The sequence below is a fragment of the Lathamus discolor genome, chromosome 2 (genome assembly GCF_037157495.1).
Source record: "Lathamus discolor isolate bLatDis1 chromosome 2, bLatDis1.hap1, whole genome shotgun sequence".
In the NCBI taxonomy this organism is placed as follows: Eukaryota; Metazoa; Chordata; class Aves; order Psittaciformes; family Psittacidae; genus Lathamus; species Lathamus discolor.
Window position 1 is genome coordinate 151,060,585 of NC_088885.1, and position 21,244 is coordinate 151,081,828.

Consider the following 21,244-nt stretch of genomic DNA (forward strand, 5'->3'; position numbering starts at 1 on the left):
CCCATTAAACAACAAATTAGGTTTCAACCCTTTAAGTAAAAGGGCCCACAAGGGACTTTTAAGTTATGGTGTCATAAAAACTGGAACTTGCTTCTTACTTCACACATCTGTAGCTGAAAGAGTCGCCTTTCCTTCTCCATTTCCTCCGCTATCTCAGCTCCTGTTATTTCAGTTCTTATCATCCCATGCTGTTTTGCATGTTCTCTTTTTTCCTTTTCAATTTTCGTGCTGAAATTTTAATTAGAAAACATTTTAAAGGATTTCTTCTACTAACACGTGATCTTGTATTATTTAGGAGAAAAATAACAATCGAGAAATGTTACAGAAGCCATTCTGAAGATAAGTTCCTCTATGATACCAAATCCTATCTATCTATCTATCTTATCTAATAGGTGCCTAGAGGTAATGGAGTCATGAAGCTGTCCTTCCCTCCTTCAGTTCTGTTCTCTAGTTTGTGTGCTACTTGGTGGAAAGGGAAGAATAAAATTAAAATCTTACTCTTTCTGTATGATGTGCTCCACAGCTTTCATCTCTATACACTTCAGTGTAAAGCATATATATATAGAAACTACTGACTTGGCAGGAAAATGGCAGAATAAATTAATCGAACGCATGTTTCATGTTCACAAGGCAGGAATTAAGAAAACCAATAAGGCAGCACATGAGGTTTACCACCAATGGTAAATGACAGGACTTCCAATCATTACATTTTCAGAGAAAGCCAACACTGAAATTCTGAAATAGTGAAATGCAAATATGGAACTAAAAGGCAATCCTGAGACTTCAGTTAGAGCTTTGCACTGGGGCTGTCCTTACGTATCTAGGATTAATAGGATTAATTTATCTGGTTGAGAACTCTTGCTTTTCACCAACTAAGACAGGCATAATGTTTGCACATAGGACAAAGCATTTTTCAAGCACTGAGTCTCGGAATTTGACTTGGTATTTGGTCTGGAATGCATCCTGGGAAATTGGGTTCTCTGAGAAAATTAAGGGACATCTTCTTGGGCTAAGTGAAATTTGCTCCCAAGAAGGGAAAAAATAAAATGGCAACAAGACAAAAGACATCTTTCTGTAAAATTTTCACATTCAGAACCAAATTCCACAAGTGATTCTATGCATTGAGTCTATATGAGATACCTCTGTTTCCTAAGTTCTCTTTATTGGAATTTGGCATAAACAGGCTGCAAAGATATCCCTGATTTGACATACAGCAATTTGAGAGGCAGAAATAATTTCTTGCTTTAAACCAGTTTGCTGTCTATAATTAGTAATAACTAATTATATTATAAATAATAATAACTAATTAATATTTTTGCCAAATATGCAATATCTGTAAGTACTAAACCGAAAACTAAAAGACCCACCAACTCTGCATGGAAGCCTGAATGCTCAGCTGAGTACAACGATGCAATTTTGCCACAGGAATCTCCTTTTTGCCTTAGATTAGTAATAACCTCATTCCCAGTGCAGTTGCTCACAAGGTTTTAGTATTGTAATGAATTTTGAAGGCAAGGGTTACTATAAGGAGGTAAGAAACAATTATTACGCTGATAACAAATATTGCAGCACTTCTTAGTGGCCTGACTTCTTCTTTCCTAGCTAGCCCCCCCTTCTGGTTATAGACAGATGAGACAAAACTAATAATAGGATTAAAAAGAGGAATAAATGAAAGGATACAAGATACGAATTAACTCCTGAGGGGTCTTGAATTCTGATAAAGCAACTGCGCATCACTTCCTTGAGAGCATTCTGAACCATTCCACCAACAGTTCTGCAACTATGATACTACTGGTTTCCAACCTTCTATTTTTATAAATCATCCTTTACCCAGAAAAGACAGGTATTATAGCAAGAAAAAAATTTCTAAAGCCACAGATATTTCAGAAGTCACACCAACTCCACTAAAATTCTTGTCTCAGAAAAATGCAGTTCTGCAATACAGGACAAGACATATATCTCACTTTTTATTATAGATATATTTTATGCATGCAGTTATGTGTAAATGCCACCTGAAATCTCCACAATTCCTTTTACCATGGTCAGTATCTGTGCATTAAGTATGTTCTTTACCACTTCATAAAGCAGCTAAAATATTCTATTAGCGCAGAAGAGAGATCCACAGAGGAAATGCCTTGCTCATGTTCACATTCATATCAACAGATACAGCACATGGTTTGGGAAGAGGAGGGAATGGGGGTAAGGGAGAAAAAATACTTACAATTTGGTTTCATAATCCTTCCAGGCTTTGTCAAAAGGTTTTTTGAGGTCCTTAGGGAACAGAAAAATCACAGAGCATTTTTAAGGCTTTGCCATTATATTTACTAGATACTAAGTTCTAAACAGCAACAAAAAAATACTGTTTTCTTTTAAAACTTTTCAGGCAGCATTTGGAAGAAGTTGCTATTTTTGAATCTTGTAAAGCTGCTTTCTTGGGCATGTTAAGACACGAATTTACAATAAAATTCTAAAGTGGCATCAGAGTCCAGGCAATTTTTAATTCGCTCTTTGGATTACATACATATGAATGGATGCCAATGTAAGAAATACTGTCCTGGATGAATGAAAAAAGTCACAAGGCAGCTGAACCTGAAACCATGCCCTTAAATAAAATGTTCAACACTTACCCCTTTAACACCTTTTAGGTCTCCTTTTAAGAGAGAATCCAAAGTGAAAATAACATTGTGGCTTAAACCTTGGAGCTAAAGAGAAAAACATTATACTGTTATAATTCAAAAAAGATTTATTGTGATCTTATCAAACTCCTGACCACAACAAAGTTGCAATAACCTCAAGATGTCTAAATTAATAGTAAATTCAAGTCTGGGAAGAATTACTAAACATTCATAAATAGACATAGAAGCATTACGATTAATCTTTATTATATAGGGTAATAATTTAAAACTAGCATATAAGCAAAGTTCTGAAAGTACCTCAGGGTAATCTCCAGTTTTGACGCAAACATTTGAACACTGCTTAATTATTTAGGAAGTAAATTAGGTTTTGGAACAAATGTTTCTTATAGCCTCCTGAGGAAAAAGCAAGGACCTGCTGTGCTACAGGCAGACAACACGCAAGGCGCATGTTAATTCAGCCTCAAACAAAAGGAGCAAAGAGTCACCAGCTCTTTGATTATTCCCAGCTAGTTGCAAAGACTGTTCCTTTCCCTGTCCAGTGTGCAAATCTGGCATCTCCTTAAACTCGCCAGAGTTTAAATTTCACCCCATTAAGTCCATGCCTGTTTGATTACATATCTCTGGATATGTTCCGTTTGTCTTTGCCAACCTGAATTTAGGAAACCCCACTGCTGTGATCCTATCTGAGCATGTATGGGGTGCATGGCTCTCAAAGGGTCATGGTCACAGCAAAGATGCATGTATCAGTACTATCCCAGTCTAATGAGACGTCTGTTGCCTCTCCTACTTCATCCCTCCATTTCTCCCCCAAAATACTCAATGAATTCTCCCATTCCTTGCTAAAGAAGGATAGGGAGAATAATAGGACGGCTGCAAAATACCACGTCCTCTGCTTGTAAACCAAAGAAGTAGGGAAGCGTTACATTAGTGTTTCTAATGATCATATGTACGGCCCAGCTCCCCCCTCTTATAATGTCTTCTGAGCATATTTTAGTCCACAAAACTGATTTCTAAGGGACTTCTGTGAAACAGACGATTCACACAGATGAAGATATCTAAATGACCACTCAAACAGGTTGCTCAGGTGTAAAATTCCAGTCACAAACTGCATGTATATCCAAAAGCCATGTATGAAAAATTCAATATTCCATTTTCAAGTGACATTATGCAATTTTAAATACGTGCACATAAAAAATTCTCCTTAATTGCAACAATTAATGCTCAAATATTGATTTTGAAAAAGCAACTTGATCACTTTTAGTGATTAAAACCCCAAAAGATCTTTATTCTTCACCTGCCATCATTAAGGGCTTTACAGCAGATAGTCTAAGCTTTGATTCTATTTGAAGAGCTAGATTTTGTTCTTCTTTCTACTGAGCTTAATCATTTGCATGACCCCTACACAATATTATTTCACGATGGAAACAAAAGGAGACAGGGAATTTTAGAGGATTATCCTTTCGGCAATTTGCCCTCTGTTGGGTTTTTATCTCAATCCATCACAACCAACAACTCCATTGCGACGTCAGTTTTGTCAGAGAAGGAAAAGAATTATGAATATTAAGCCTACAAGTGATTAAGCTTTCTACTTTATCAATACACTGATTGAAGAATAGCTATTGTGTTTTCATTCTCAACCACTTAATCTGTTTCCACTTAAGCTAAACTGAAGTTCATATCTCAAATGTGAATTTTGAAAAACAGTAGTCAAAAGGCATGAACAACAGTACATTACTCCAGCTTTTTACATTTTTCCAAGTGTATCCATTAAGGATAACCGATTCAAGCCATTAATATTTGGCTTGAAATTACTGAACAATAGCCAGCTAGACAAAATAAAAATCCCATCTAAACAGTAGTATCTTACTCCAATATGGCAAGATTTTGGAATTGTTTATTACATTGTTAAAGATTTGATAAAACAGTAGCTGAAATGAATTGGAAACATGTCTGATAAAGCAAAACAGTCACATATCTAGAGCAAAATATGGGAAAAGCCTTTAACAGATGGAAACACATATGATAATTTGGCAAGGAGGGATGTGAACAGAAGATAATTGGTGCACAAAGATTAGCTGAGGATATTTAGAGAAAAGGAAGGTGGGAAAAACAGGCCTTAAGCACTTGGAAAAAGCCAAGCATCATGTAGAATTTCAGAAGAAAACAAGTCATCTGCAAGCACTGCTAATATTCTTCCCAAACCTCATCTAGATCAATTTAAAGATACCGACGCAGTCATTTTCACATATGCAATCTTCAAACAGTTTTTTAATGCGCTATTATAATGAATTACTGCAGAAAGATTGAAACATGGAACAGGAAAGGAGATGGGACACCCCGAGAATGTTGAAAACCTAGACCAGTGTTGACAACGGAAAAAACCTAATGAAGTATGAAAGTCCTCACCAGGTTCTTCAGCAGCGTTGATAATTCTTTAGTAAGCGTGGAAAACTTTACAAAAGCTGTGCCAAGATCTGGATTATCCCGACTTAAAAAATTACTTCCAAACTTATCTAGTACTTGTGCATAGTTTTCTTCATTTTGGACATGATCTGAAAAGAAGAAAAAGTCAAAATGATCATTTTTATATTGAAAAGGATTTACAAATAGGCAGGTATATCCTTCTTTTAAATCAGCAACTTGAATGTGTAGCACATGGAGGATAAAAGCTCAACAGTTATCTATAAAGTAATAAGATCAAGCAAATGTCAATCAAACTAAGTACATGTGCTCATTTTGTGAGGTACACAGGAATTTATAAGTGTCTACTGTAATGCAAGCTACTTTTAATTGTAATGCAGGCACTTACAGAACAGAAAAAGTCAATAGTATCAGATATAAAAGGAGACCAAGTCCGAATGTGACTGCAAGAAGAAACATGTCTTACAGACAAATATTCCCTTTTCAAGTGCTTTGTAAACCAGAGCTACCACACAGGATGCAATGTGTTGCGGTACATGGCCAAAGACTTGCTTCAATACTGATGGCAAACCATGCACAGAGAGGTCTGAACAAGATGATGAATTTAAGTCAGAGAAAGGAAGCAAAATCCTTAACTCAAGGATGAAGGAAGTTCTGAATTAGAAACCACTGTACCCAAAATGCTTTTCCTGCTTCTATTAAATTCCTTTCTGGCATCTGTTTGCATATTTTCTCTTACTTCCATTTAGTATCTTTAAATAGAAAGTTTGCCACTGCAGCCCCTGGGGACACACCTCCATCTCTTAGAGGAATATTGGTGGTATTAATTAAATTAACATTTCACTTTAGTAAGTTTCCTAGTCTTGCTATGGGTTTTTTTCCTGCCAGCCACAAATACAAAACCATAGAGCTACTGTGTGTAATGACAGGGGGAAGAAAGGGAAAATAATTGCCAATAGGTACCATGTTTTTACCACAAACCAACAAGTTTTATATTCTTCAAGCTGTCATATTGCCTGAGAGCATCTGAATTACAAGGAATGGGGGGAAGAAAACTGAAGACATAAGTTACAAACAAGGCTTGTGAGTAATGTCCCACAATACATGAATCTACTTTGACATTAACCAAGAGCCGATGGAGAGTTAATCACAATTTTTAAGGTATTATGGGTACTCAAAACAACAGCGCACAAAAGCTCCAACAAAACCTAGTGAAGACCTATAAGATGACAAAAAGCATATTTGCGATATTTATTTATCCAAAACAAAGCCTAAACCCCACATATCTGACAAGTTCCATCCGAAACAGACACTAACACTGAGGTTTTCAAAATGCCAAATATTTAATCGTATGTTAATATGGAATTGTAATTCAAGCAGTATGTTTTTAAATGAAACTGTTCAAAAACCATACGGTTTTAATCCAGTGGCTTAGCATTAAATCCAAGGAAACCACTATATAATAATAAAATCTGCATTTTGGTTTGACGTAAAAGCTGTTGCATAAATATACACAGAAGACTTTATCTAGGAAGGAGCCTTGGCTTATGCAGTCCTGAGATAATAAAGCTCAAATGTACCCAACAGTGCTGAAAGAAAAGGAAAGAGAACGGAATATGGTCAGGAAGAAGTCTGCTAGATCATGAAATCCCTATCCTTGCCTGTGAAGCCCTTCTAACCCCACAATGACACTCAGCATTTTGATTTTAAGCACTGTGTCATTTCACAGAGTATTTTCAAAAGTGATTTCGTAGAAAGACTGAAAAGGAGCTGAAGACAAGGACTGCTTCCTTTATCTGTGGAAAGGCAAAAAAATCCCCCATCAGAAAGTGGAAGCAGGAAGCGGATCATTGTCCTGGCACAATATATAGGAAATTCTCAAGAATCCCAGATTGCAAATCACCTAAATCTAGACATGAGGCTTTGATTATGACGTAAAAGGAATATTCTGTAGTTACCACACACACAACTTTCAAGTACTGTGTAAGAATAATAGTTTTCCAATTTTTACATAGCTGTCAGTATAAATCTTGTCAAAGGAGAGCAAAACACTTTCTGTTGAAGAGGTAAGATTGTTCCCTACTTGACCTTAAAGGCAGACACATGAAAAACTAAATCAGGAACGTAGCCTGCGCTAAAATGCAACATATGTAAGCCAACATGCTTAAAGCAAAGAACATGCTTTGATCTCCCTGTACTTACATGAGTGCCTCATGCAAACACAGAAACAACTTCCTAGTGTCCCAGTAGAATTTTCTTTGCAAAGAGAAAGCTAGAACATTCATGTTTACTTCCTTAGATACAAGTACTGTAGGAAGGAGTCTAATAATCCTACAGAGGGAGGCATGATACTGACCGCGGTGCATACAAAAGACAATGTTTGTCTTCTACAACCACTTCATATCTTCTCAATACCATAAATAAAGCTCAGTACTATGATGAAAACAAAACAGCTTCCCCAGAGAGACAGCAGCTCCCTGAGACGTTCCAGGACCATGGACAATTAAGTCTTTACACCCACTCTCTTCAAAACAAATATAGGCAGAGACAGGGGCCCCACTAATCACTACCCAACAGGATCTGGTAGGGCATCCAGTACATGAGCCCATGGTTAGGACCTCACTACAGAATAGCAGATGTAGCATAAAGCCACATACTGGACCAGACACAGCAGTGGTATTTTCTGAGCTGCAAGATCATAGGATCACAGAATGGTTTGGGGTGGAAGGAACCATAAAGCTCATACAGTTCCAAACCCCTGCCACAGGCAGGGACACCTTCCACTAGACCAGGTTGCTCAAAGCCCTATTCAGCCTGGCTTTGAACACTACCAGGGATGGGGCAGCCTCGGCTTCTCAGTGCAAACTTTTCTAGTGCCTCATCACCCTCATAGTGAGGAATTTCTTCCTTATACATGCATCTTCTTCATAATCCTCACCGTCACCTCTGAGAAACACCCAGCACAGAATTTACCTTTGAGAAAACCCTGGTAGGGTGCAGGGCACAGCAATGTTTTGGCATCCCATACTTCCATGTTATAACCTGTATATTGAGGATTACATGTTCAGAGGAAATAATACAAACGCATCTGAAGATGCAGATCCAAGCAAGTAAGGAAGAACAGCAGCCTCAGCAGCTTACAACAGCCAGTTGCTGCACAGCAGTACTCACCAGAAGCAGGGAGCACATCTACTATGAGCCCCGAGCATCCAGGGTTCAAGCACTCCCAGGGCTGAATCCCACCTTGTTCTGCTGCCCCAGGCAGTCACCTGAAGCTGTCTATGTATAAAGTCAACTTGTGGTAAAATTTTTCCCAGGACAAAGACAGAAGACTCAATCAGAATTTCCAAGGCATACAAGGAATTTGAACTCTTTCACTGAAACTCACAACATTCATTACGTGCTATGTTTAGTTCCCCTTAAAAAAATTACCAGAATTTAGGATATGCTTCTGAACCCAGTGAAATTCCTGTCTAATTGTGCACATTAAGTAAGGAAACTGAGACACAAATACTGTGAAGAGACGCTAAAGAACAGCCTTTATATAGTAGAGCTAGAAAACACAGCACTAAAATTTAAGCCTTAAAGTCTCCTTCATCTAAGGGTTTTGTTCATATATATTACTCTGCAAACACTTAATAATAATACTAATAACATAATTATTCAGAATCCTGATCAGCTTGAAGCTATTTTTATGTTGCACTTCATAAAATGGCTTTATTCCAAGGGTAGCTGGAGGAAAAATAACCAAGGTCAGAGCCGAGCTGCATTTATGAACGTAAAAAGACTCAGAAAGACTTTAGAAAAAGCAAGCAAGCTGGCGAGGTTAAAAATGATGGCAAGAGAAGTTCGCATCCGTTTTCATTTCATCCTTCACAAAGGTGAAATTTAATGAAAAAGTAATAGAAAAGAAAAAGTATATTTGAGCACCATATTCTTATCTGGCATTGATAAAAATAATGTCTTTTGGACTGACATTGCTGAAGGGAAAAGTAATAAAAGCCTCTCTCAAAGATTCCCAGCGCAAGGAGTGTCTCAGGGAGTCTGCAAGGCTCTCTAGACCATGTAAAGCAGAGAGATAACCAGCCCAGAAAGGTAAATGACTTCTTTTTGCACCTGTGTTCATTGCTGACACGCTTGGAAGTTCTCATGGAAGGATTTTCTTTCAACTCTGCTTCAGAGGATTTATACCAAATCCAAGTGCTAAGAGTAGAATTCACAAAAGCTGGCAAAATGAGTAATGGCAAGTCAGACCCACACGCAGAAGAATAAAACAGGCAAACTGTATTGTTGTAAAGTAAAGCATCTTATTTATAACAGCCTCTATACTACAGGGAGAATGAGAAGCAAATATAAGGGTTATTTTTTAATAAGAACTCCAGAGGAAACTGAGAATTCCAGTATGCACCAGCAGAGCAGTAATGCTTACATATTCCTCAGGCAATCTGTAGAAACTACAGTGCAGAACAGCATTGGTAGACATGCAGATGCAAAATGCTGAACAACAAACAGGTTTCATAAAAATAAATGTTTACTTAAAAACACAACTACCCCCCTCCAGTGGTTCACTGGACACATGGGGGCAAGAAATCCACATTAATGATCTGTTTGGATTTCTGAGAAGGTCTGTCCCCACCAAAACAGTAAAAAGAATTCAGCTAAGAGGGATAAGCCTCACACAGAGGAAAGGGGCCAAAAAGATGCAGTAAGGGAACGGGAAGAATAAAGAGTTCAGTTTCTCAACAGAGGGAGGTCACCAGTGAAATCCTATATGAAACAGTGACAAGGCCCACATCACTTCACAACATATGAGTTACGAAGTAAGATTCATAGTGATAAACTCTGTTGCTCTTTTCCATGCAATACTATAAATTATTCAGGGAAACGGAAACAAAAGCTGACCCTAAAGGTGACATTTATCTGTCTAAACACAGACCTCTACAACAAAGGTACCCATGTAAGAGCTGCGGGTCTACCCCTTCCCCTTACATTCAACACAGGAAAATTACAGCTTGGCTCATCTTACTGCAAATGCAGAGGCAGTCCAGTGTATCTCATCCTAGAAATCTCTACACACATCCATTAGGTGTGCACAGAGTTTAGAGCAACAGGCTCACATCTGGGTAGCTCCCAAATCAGATGTGGAATCCCATGCTGAATGGCCAGTGCATGAACATGTGCATTAGGCAGGGTAACATGTGAGGGAAAACACTCCTAACTTCAAGTTGCGTAACTAGACATTATAAAGAAAGGGTCTGGAGTTACATCATCTTGACATTCAATATCAAGCAAAACAAAGCTGAACATCAGAAATCATTAAGAAACACAGCATGCAGTAGAGCAACCCAGAAGCATCACCCTTGTGTGCTTAAACCCTTAATACTGCATGCAGTTCCTGCTCTGTTGTCTGAAATTCAGTCTTCTTCCTCCTTGTTTTTGAAAAGGAAGTCTATGCTGCCTTGGAGGAGAGTAAGGATGATTAAACACACAGTTTCTGTAAAAAAATATCCCCATCCATAAACCTCAAAAGTAAAGATATTGTGGGCGATTATGGAAACAATTAAATTCAAAAACCTATTTCTAGAGATAGGATGGATGGGACTGAATCAAGTCTTGATTCATCCACCAAGAAGTCCTGTCACTACTCTAGCGAGCTTTGGCACTTCCAAGTCCCCTACAAACCCTCACACCTCAGAACAAGTCCCTCAGTTTCACATCAGCTGTGTCATTGTGGTGGGCCTGAGGCCAGTGCTTTAAGACATGGATAGGGCCAGTCTCCTCATCAACAGAATGAAGGCCTAAGGAGCATGATCAGCATCACTTAGCAAGAGAGCATTTAACAGGGCTGATGGAAGACTGTGAATGATAAAGATTTCCATGAATTTAAATTCTTTAGACAAAATGAACTGTACAGGTCTGCTAACAAGTACCCAGCATCATGGTATGTGTCCCGACTCAGATAATTCCTGGCCTTCAGATCACAGTGAGCTGAGAAAGTGTTTGAAAATAATTAACTTATAAAAATACACTCCCATCATTGCACTGATCTACTTCCTCAAGCATCTGCTGTTGATCACTGCAGAAGGCCATGTGGACTAAGCTGATCCGGCTCAGTACTGTGGGGCTTGCATGGAGTTTTATGGTTTTATTTCTCTATTGTGTAAATTCCTTTGGCTATATTTGGGAGTTATACCAGGGAAGTAATGAAAAAGAGCTATTGAAAACCTACAACAAAACTAATTGTGCAATCCACTTCAGCTTCAATTCAATCCAAATGTTATGTGAAAGCCAGTCAGACCAGATTCTCCATGAAGTTCAAGCACCGCTCACGTAAGATGGGTTCCTGCTTACAGATGCAATCTATCATCCCTGAAGTAAACAGCAAGGCAGATAAGGAGGAAGTGGTGAGAAAGAGGCATCAATTTGTGTGTCTCACTGGATTTCATAAACAGTACTTTCCCAAACAGTACTTTCAGACTGGGAAAAAGGGATGGGACTTTTCTAAGGGATTTCCACATTTCTGGACTGGTATGTTTTCCTTTCCACTGCAGAAGGTCTAAATCTAAATATGACAAATGGGTGAATGATGTACACAAAAAGCAGAAAGTATCTGGGGGACATTTAAGTTCTCTTTGTAACATTAGAGAGCCCCTTGTGAGCCATCATTCAGCAATGAAGAGGAATGAACCAACACACCAGAGAGCTAGGGCTTTCTGAAGAACTCTGTATGAGATACTGCAGTGTGTGAATGCCATGTAACTCCACGCAAAAGCCAAACCCCCCACTAATATAGCCCCAAAAATCCTAGCTATGATTTTTTGTAGGAGTATGATTGGATTACTGAACTGAAGAGAGAAGAATTTCTATTGCCTGGATAACCATTTCTCACCAGCCCAGCTGAGTTCTGAAGGGAGATTATGAAGCAGGGGAGTTTTAAAAAAGACATTTCCTACTCCAGTAGTTTAAACATGGCCTCGCCTTCTGGCAAACAAATTTGTGAAACAATTCCAATTCTGAGATCTCAAACTGTTGTTAGAGGCCTTCTTTTGAAATACAAAAATAGTCAATTCCTTCTTGAACTGATAAACAACGCATCCTACAGCTGGTTTTAGTATGGTTTAAGTGACGTTAAACATCAAAAGCCACTTTCATCACTGAAGCATAAGAAAATAGCTGGCTTACAAGCAAAATGAGTCTGAATTTTAATTCAGTTACTTTATACTCACAAGGTTTCACACACATAACACATGCTTTCAGTCTTGCTTTTACTAACACTAGTTCATATTTCTCAATTACTGTATGACTGTCTCCTGTGCACACCTTTCCCTGTTATAACGCAGCCTATCACCAACAGCATTCTGAAGAGGGAGCTAGAGTATTGTGCATAGTGCTTGCTTTACACAGAGGAAATAATACTGACTTGTTCCTTTGAAACCAGACTTGTCAAAAAAGGAAATAATTAAACCCGAAACAAACAAAAACTCTGCTACCTGACTGTCTCTGGTCCTTTTGAAGTATAGAGGCAAACAATTAAAACCATTAACCAAACTTCCATTGCTTTTACTCGATATGAATGATTCATGCCATAGCATGGCCTACTTACAGGCATTGAAAACAGTATTACTTTTATTATGAGGCTCAAATCAAATGATAGCTAAAATGTCTAGTATCATTTCTGTATTTCAAACCAGGTAGAATACTTTTTGTGTGTTCTGCAGTTTTCACTGGGTTTGAAATCCAGTAAGAAGGTACTTCCAAACTAGAAAAGCTACTTTGAGCACCTGAGTACTTCTATAAGCATAGAATTAAAATATCCACCCTACCAAAAAGTAATTGCATTTTGTATCAGGCTTCACAGTCTATTGGGAAAACATTCATCATCAACTGAAATTACAGAAAAGCTAATTAAAACATGATGCTAGTAGAGCAACAGTATTAGTGACTGGCAGAAAAGTTAGGACCCTACCATACATTAAAACACTCCCACACTTCCATCAGCACAAGTTAATGGGACAACACACAATTACACAGAACTAACACCACTCAGAAGTGGCTCTGCATAAGGTAAATACTCGCTAAACTTAGTACTATTGCTAGGGAATACAAACTGGGCTTTTATAAAGTTCACTATTTACAGCCAGATGGTTCTTACAAGCTCCAATAAAACACCGACAGTGTCTTGGAACAAACAACATAATGACAAATTTTCACTATTTTAGGTAAGAGAGGAAATACATAATTTTTATTGTCCATGTCACTAGGGGAGAGCACGTGTTAAAATACATCTACCTATAGATATTTCCTTTTATTTTTTAAACCCTTTAGCAAGTTCTCACTCTTGTATCTCTTAGAAGTGCACTTCATAAACGCAGTCTAGAATACTCATCACCATTCTAGCTGGAGGTAACTGCTTGAAATATCATCACAGCAGGAAAATTTACCCATAGGAATCCTCCCAGAGGCTTTTGAGAAGGAATTTGAGGGTTTAAGAACTGGAAAGCACATATATATGATGCATAATCAGAAGCAAAGAAGGAGTATTTCTACGTCCAAACACTTCTAAGCAGATAAGCATCTCTTCTGCTACACACTTCAACAGGATAAATTGCAAGACACTTCCAAACTGGAAATCAAATCCTTAGGTTCTCATGTGAAACTGAAAACTATGTCTTACCTTGCCCCGAATTATATATTGCTTTCACAGATTTCTTCACCTTCTGTAGAGCAGTTCTGTCTTGATCCAATGCCTACAAGAGCAAGAAATAAACAAACTTTCAATATTTACTTCAGCAATCTATAGAACACCAGAAAATTAGTTTCACAGGCTGGAAACAACTGCCAATACAACATATCCAGCCTGCAGGAGGGTCTGAGGTCATTCAACCCCTTCAAGACTAATTAAAGAACTGAACTGGAAGTGCTCTGGTGGCACAGCAGAGCACTAGTGACAGCGCTGAAAGGCAAACACTATGTCAGTTTTGCAAGGGACAAAACATTCATTCAAATTATAATATATTAAAAAAAAAAAAAAGAAATAGTTAGCAGATGGTTCTATAGCCCTCCAGTTTCTACTAAATTAATTGTTAACTTCTGTGGTTTTCCCATAGTAATAGTCTTCCAGTTATAGGCACAGATTATCACACTAACCTCTTGCACTAAACTCCACAAGATAATTTTAGAAATAGAGCAGATGAAAAATATCAAAAGGACTAAGATCTGATTTTGTGCAGCATAATGTGACTGAAAGGAAATTTTTATAATAATAGCCAAAGATGCATTTTCAGGATTCTATAATTCTTGAATTTCAAGTTCTATGCAATAGTTTCAAAATCCAGACTGAAATGTTACTAAGCAATGATGAATTGAGGATTAGCTTTTTAGGTACTTTCCTTTCTAAGCAACGTCACTCCTCCCTACCCACTCCCAATCTGATGTAAGGCATCAAATCAGCACGAGAAACAACTACTATGGTAAAGCAAAAAATAAAAACAAATCAAACATTAGCCTAGACTTTTGGAATTAAGAAATTTAAAAGCTACTGTCCTGTGCAGGTCCCATGTGCAGAGATCCAGTTAATTTGACTGAAGCTATCCACAGAGAACATACACAGAAATGCTTATATCATTTCCTGGTTGTTTTTTTTTTCCCCCCATTTAGGTCATAGGCAATTCCCCATCACTGAAAGCGACATCAGATTAATAATCTCAAATTTTACTGAAGCTGGAAGCATTTGCCGTATTATATTTATGTCCAAATCACTGAAGATTGGAGAACTTTTACTCAGGATTGCTGTTGGAGTAGCAGCCCAACTGCGCCTGTTCGCTGCTGTAGATGATGCAGAGACCCTGGGTCTCCTGTTGCAGAGACCCTGGGGTAGAATGTTATCCAAACTGTTTAAAGATTAGAGCTCCTGTGGGTCTGGTACCTAGAGACTGGCACACTAAGGCTGAATGGCAGCTACTCCCATAGCAGGATGTACATCACCATAGAGGATTACTACCAGCAACACTATGAGTGAAAACATAACCAGTGAGCAGAGCTTTGACTATCAAAGCTGAGACGATTTCAGTACATTGCACTGGACACTGAAGCTCAAAATAAAACCAAAAACCCCACAGCAGGAGCTCCAGGTCAACTGGAGTGTTAAAACAGTGGAGATGGTCATGCATGAGAATAATGCTCCTAGATAAGTTCAAGTAAGTGTTTCACTGTATGCACACTTACACCCTACAGCACAAATACAGACTGGGTGGAGAATGGACTGAGAACACCCCTGAGGAGAAGGACTTAGAGGTGATAGTTGATGAGAAGCTAAATAATGACTTGGCAGCATGTGTTTTCAGCCCAGAAAGCCAATCAAATCCTGGGCAGCATCAAAAGAAGTGTGACCAGCAGGTCGAGGGAGAAGATTCTCTCCCTCTGTTTGGCTCTCATAAGACCTCACCTGCAGTACTGTGTTCAGCTCTGGGGGCCCCAACATAAGAAGGATGTGGAGCTGTTGGAGTGAATCTAAAGAAGGCCACAAAGATGATCAGAGAGTTGGATCACCTCTGCTATGGAGAGAGGCTGAGACAGTCAGGGTTATTCAGCCTGGAGAAGAGAAGGCTCTGGGGAGACCTTAAAGCAGCTTCCAGTACCTAAAGCGGGCCTACAAGAAAACTGGAGACATCTTACATGGAGATATATGTAGGGACAGGACAAGGGGGAATAGCTTAAACCTGAGTGTAGATTTAGATTAGATATTACGAGTAAGTTTTTCCCTGTGAGGGTGGTGAGACACTGGCATAGGGTGCCCAGAGAAGCTGTGGCTGCCCCATCTCTGGCAGTGTTCAAGGCCAGGTTGGATGGGGCTTGGAGCAACCAGGTCTAGTGGAAGGTGTCCCTGCCCATGGCAGGGGGTTAGAACTAGATGATCTTTAAAGTCCCTTCCAATCCAAACTAGTTTGGGGTTCTACCATATATAGATAAACCAATTAATTAATTTTGAAGTGGTCCAATTTTAACCAAACAAAATGTTACAGTTGAATACCACATAAGAATCTGTTACAAAAAAAGATGCAGTATTTCTGTTCTTTAAGAACCACCATATTCTCAAATCACACCACTTCCGCAGTAGTTAAAACTAGAACATTTGGAACCACAGAATTAAAGTTCTTTCTAATACTATTTATCTCTAGTTTTCAATTTGCAGCAGAACAACAGATTCAAACACTCAGAACTGCAAATGCCATTATTTCTTTTGCTCCCAGTAAAATCATGGATTTTACTTGACTTCCACCTTGACAGAATTTTTTTGAGTTTAATAAATTAAGAACTCTGTGTTCCTTTTCCAGACAGTGCACAGCAGGTGATTCTCCTTAGATTCCTTTGCAAACACTGTCAAAACCTTTTACTTCTGTCTGCATGCTATGCCAGACTGTTGTTATACATTTCTGCTGAAGTTCTCTCCATCTTCAGTGACCAGAAAAAATATGATTCACTTGTCCTTGGAGAGTTTGAATGCAGGATATCCTAAGAATTTGAAGCAAGTATCTTGGAAAAAAACATTAACACTGATGAGATTTCAGAGACAAAGCTTTGTACTAAATTCTAATATTGAAGCAAACTGGATACTCAGGAAGAGGAAACAGATACAAAAACTCCAAGAACGACGGTACGTGTTCCTAATGTTATCAATCTAGAAGTCTAGGACAAATGGACTAGAAAAATCTTTCAAATTGCATCTGCTATCAAATTAAACTTAATCACCAGTGTGGGAGCAAGAGGAAGGGAGCATTCATTATTTTAAGAGCAATCAATGATGAAATGATACACAGAGATGACATCCACTGCCTGAAGGAGCCAGTGATCTAAGTCAGAATAACATCACAGGTCAACCTTGTGCTTTTATATTTGCAAATAGGAACTTTATGTGAACTAGTTCTTCTTTTAGACCAAAACTCTCTATATATCCATGCACACTTATAAGCCAGTACCTGAGCAGTATGTGGAATGCCTACTGCAGTGGAAACCCAAGCCTACATAGGATTCTAGGTACACAGAAACTGTTAACTAGGGGGTTTTGAAGGGGGTTTACGTGCGGGTTTTTTGGTGGCTGGTTTTTGTTTTACGTAACTGTAGGCAGTTTGTGTCCAAGTATATCACATTCCTTTTGAATGTCATTTGCTAACGACTTTTAGCTGCACTCTGCTGTAAGGGAATTAAGCTGCACTCAATGATCAATCCAATTATTATTCCAGAGTAAAGTTACCTTTTAAGTATGTTAAACTAGACAGAACAGCCCTTGCTTCCCCCTTTTAGGGGGAAAGCACATTTTGGAGTTCCCATTTATTTTCCAGCATTCAGAATACTAAATATTTTTACTCCCCATGTTTGAAAACACAAAGTCTGATCTTCCAGTAAAAGGGATACTTACATTATTGAAAACTACAATGCCTTAGAGAACCAAGGAGTCTCTGTGACAGCCTCTAGGTATTCAGATGCATTTCCCTTCATACCTTCCTACATACGGAACTCTTCCTTATCACCCTGGAAAATGCTTCTTTCTTCATTTTTGTGATACCAGTAAACCCAGGACACAGTCCCCAGCAGGTCTTTTTAACTTCCCTGAGAGATCCTTTTCATACTATCTTATGCATTCTGAAAAGACATAATCTACTAAAGGTACCTGCAACACAGCTTTACTACCTCCTTGGATGAACAAAGCTTTATTCTTGACAATGGTCATCTATGAGACAAGCTCCATCTTTATTCAAAATAATGCAAAATCAGGATTCACAAAAACTCCTGACACATATTAATGAAGAAATTAAGGAAAAAAAACAAACCCCATTCTATGTAGTCTGTCTATATAAAATTAAGCAAGGAAAACTCCTTGCCCCTCATGCATAGCAGATTTGCTATGCATGATCTCTGACATACGCCCTGTCAAGGTTTCATATTGCTGCATTCCCTTATATTGAAGCTTATGCTCAATAAGAAAACATCCTGATCATGCAAGATCAGTTTGGAAACCCCCCAGACAGTCACCTCAGATTTCATTTCTCTTTTCAGTTAAAATTCAACTACTTTGAACCTGGACTGCAATTTTAAACCACCAACCTCATTCAGATCTGTACTACTGAAGAAAGTGGTGTCTCTCCTTCTTCATACCAGAGAACTCACGTTGGCTACACACTGTGACCCAGTTCAGAGACTGCTGTGATGACCTTAGCTTCAGGAAAAACAGGGGCTCCTTATGAGTACTGTGGATGTAGCTCACCTTCCATCAGAGCATGAACACTGACAGCGATTTATACTTAGAATGACCACTTCACATTCAGAGGCAAGACTTCTTACAGCACCCTCCTTCTCAACGTGTACATTTGCTGGTAGCTATTCATACAAATATAAAAACTGAAAAACTTGTCCACCTGAAGAAACAAACCTAGATTAATTTTAGGGAGGAGGAAGGCGAGTCCTACCAATGGATCACTGATGTACATAACTGTGTAACTGCATGTATACTTTTACAGCATGACACAGCACACACATCAGTAGCAGGTCAGAAAAGGGGTACGCTTACATCTCATAACCCACACTGGAGTCCTCTCTCTGAGATGAGGCACAGCCCTGCAGACACTGCTTTTGCCTCTCTTCTGCCCTTTAAAACCTGACCTCTTCTCAGTAAAGGGTGTTTCTATTCTTGGGCCAGTTTTAATAGCTACTGAATTTTGTACCAGAAACTGTACTACCGTGCACTGTGTGAAGTGCTCCATTCTGGATTGTTCTCAAGCTTTGATGTATTAAAAACTGCAAACTCATGTTTAGACAGACCACATTGTTTCTTTAGAACCTTCTGTCTTTTCATTATGTATAAATACATAAATATTTGTGTGCATACATGTGGGTAGATACCAATATGTATGTGTTTGTACATATGCATATGTATAACAAAGTCTATATACTAAGAATCATACTTCAGACTACCTGATGCAGTTATTCCAAATAAATATTAAAAGCATGGTTCAAGCAACACAAATATCTTCCTTTCTTGACTGATGCAAAACTACTGTTACAGAAACTGATCACAAATGCAGTTCATTAAATTTAGTTCTGCTATAAATCAGCATGATCCCAGAAGCAGACACACATTTGCACAGAGGATGCTATGGCCCCTTCAGCCCACTCGATCTACTAAAACATCAAACATGTTTTGTGTACCTTGAAAACCTTTACAATTTCAAGAGGAAAAACCCCACTGATTTCTGCTTCAGCCGTATAAAGAGAGTGGCTCAAGGCACTGATAATCACATTAATATGTCATCATACATTATTAATTCCTCCAAGTAGATTATTACCCAGAGATGCATTTTCCAACTGGAACAAACTGCTCATCCTCATATCAGAGAAGGTTAGGATTGCACCCCATTTGGAGGAAGCTTGCCCTAATATAATTCCATATCCTACCACTACTAAAACCCACCCACAAAAGTAATATACTAAAACAAGTGTTTTAAACAATCACAGTATTTTGCACAGGACAAACCCATGAGAGAATCTGGAAGGCTATGAGAGCATAAGTAGTCTGTGCACTCAGGACAAAACCCCTCCGTGTATTTTAAGAATACATTTTCCTGTATTAAAACACCAAGCAATCCATGTGAAGTACAAGATATTTGAGGTTATACACATAAATGGGTACACACATGCTTTGTAGTGACACAGGTATTGTCAGATACAAGATTCATTATTTCACAGAGAATACACAGATGACACACTGACTTCAGGGACCTATAAGCAGTAAGTCTTTCACTTCCCACTTCACACACTGATCTAAACCCTGGCACAGAAGTGACTGACAGTTACTATTGCTTGCACTGGAAAATACAGTTACTGTCTGCTCAAGTCCCAGTTACAGTGTCCATACAACAAGGCAGAGCAATGGCACTGTATAAACTTATGGCTCTTCAGCACCAGGATCAGTTTTCTTCACAATAAAATCCAAGCTTCATCAGATGGATAACAAACGCAGATTAGACAGCGTGTGAAATTACTACATGCCACAGAAATTGCAACAATACAAAACCCCACCATTTCCCCAGTGAAATACAACCAAAGGAGAAGATAAAAGTCAGGTGCTGGCCCCTTGTAGCTTACCCACTCAGACAGTGGCAGACTATGAAATTCACTTCATTCTGTATGTGGAGAAGCAATTCAAACCATTCTTCCTGTCCCTCCCTCCCCACTCAATTTCTACTGGCAAAGTCTGTTTCCAACTGTTGGCCTCAGCACATGTCTACATGACAAAAATAGGGGACTGGTTAAGAATTTTTCTAGAGACACTTAATCCCTTCGTGTAAAAGATCCCAAAAGCATCCAAATAAGAGAAAACAAACAAAATCAACACATCAGTAAGCACTTGGCACTGTAATAACTGCTGCCAACATCACCTCGTCGTACACTATCATGTACCAGCTACTCCCACTGAGACCAATTAAAAGATAATATATATTTTTAAAAATTGTGGTTTCCCTGAAAATTGGAAGCTTCAAGAATTTTCATAGAATCACAGAATGGTTTAGGTTGGAAAGCACCTTAAAGATCATCTTGTTCCAACTCCCCTGCCATGAGCAGGTACACTTTCCTCTGGACCAGGCTGCTCAAAGCCCCATCCAAACTGGAGGTTTTAACCATAACCAATCAGTAATCAAATTTAGGAAATACATTTTTTTCTAGTAAATCTTTCTTTTCAGGTAATTCCAAAGCTTAACAGCGATCCATTAGCTAAACTTCCCTCACATCTCCTACTGTCAGTTACAGGGCCTGATGCAATGCAACAGCCTCCCTCTTAGCTGATAAGAAATATCACCAGCCCTTCAGTGCTGTAAAGGTCACATTAGATGAGCAAGCTTCTCTGTGTAGTCTCTAGAGAACTGCAAAAATAATAGTCACCAAATTATCCTTCAAGCATTACTCAAATGGAAGCTGAGTAGATATTCCTTGTAAAACCTCTAAAAAGTCCAGTATTGCTAATGGCAATTGGTTTTGACAACTGACCTCTGGATTACTCTTTGCAATCAGACTCCCACCCAAAGCCTTTTCTGAACATAGATACTAACTATCTATACGTAATTATTTCTAGATGAAATGAAGTTAGCATCACATTTTTTTCTAATGAGCATGGAACAGCCATTTGATCTTGTGCA

The 21,244-nt window shown here is 38.6% G+C and overlaps 1 protein-coding gene across 3 annotated transcripts in view; it reads right to left on the minus strand.

Annotated features, from left to right (window-relative positions):
- The window catches only part of ASAP1 (ArfGAP with SH3 domain, ankyrin repeat and PH domain 1), a 150,582-nt gene that overhangs the window by 58,501 nt on the left and 70,837 nt on the right, over positions 1-21,244 (minus strand). For all 3 annotated transcript variants that reach the window (XM_065668961.1, XM_065668959.1, XM_065668960.1), the window contains 5 exons: positions 13,732-13,804; positions 5,043-5,188; positions 2,628-2,702; positions 2,222-2,271; positions 99-228 (listed from right to left, as the gene is read on the minus strand). In XM_065668961.1, the coding sequence (XP_065525033.1) occupies positions 99-228; positions 2,222-2,271; positions 2,628-2,702; positions 5,043-5,188; positions 13,732-13,804 (474 nt within the window). The remainder of the gene's footprint in view (positions 1-98; positions 229-2,221; positions 2,272-2,627; positions 2,703-5,042; positions 5,189-13,731; positions 13,805-21,244) is intronic.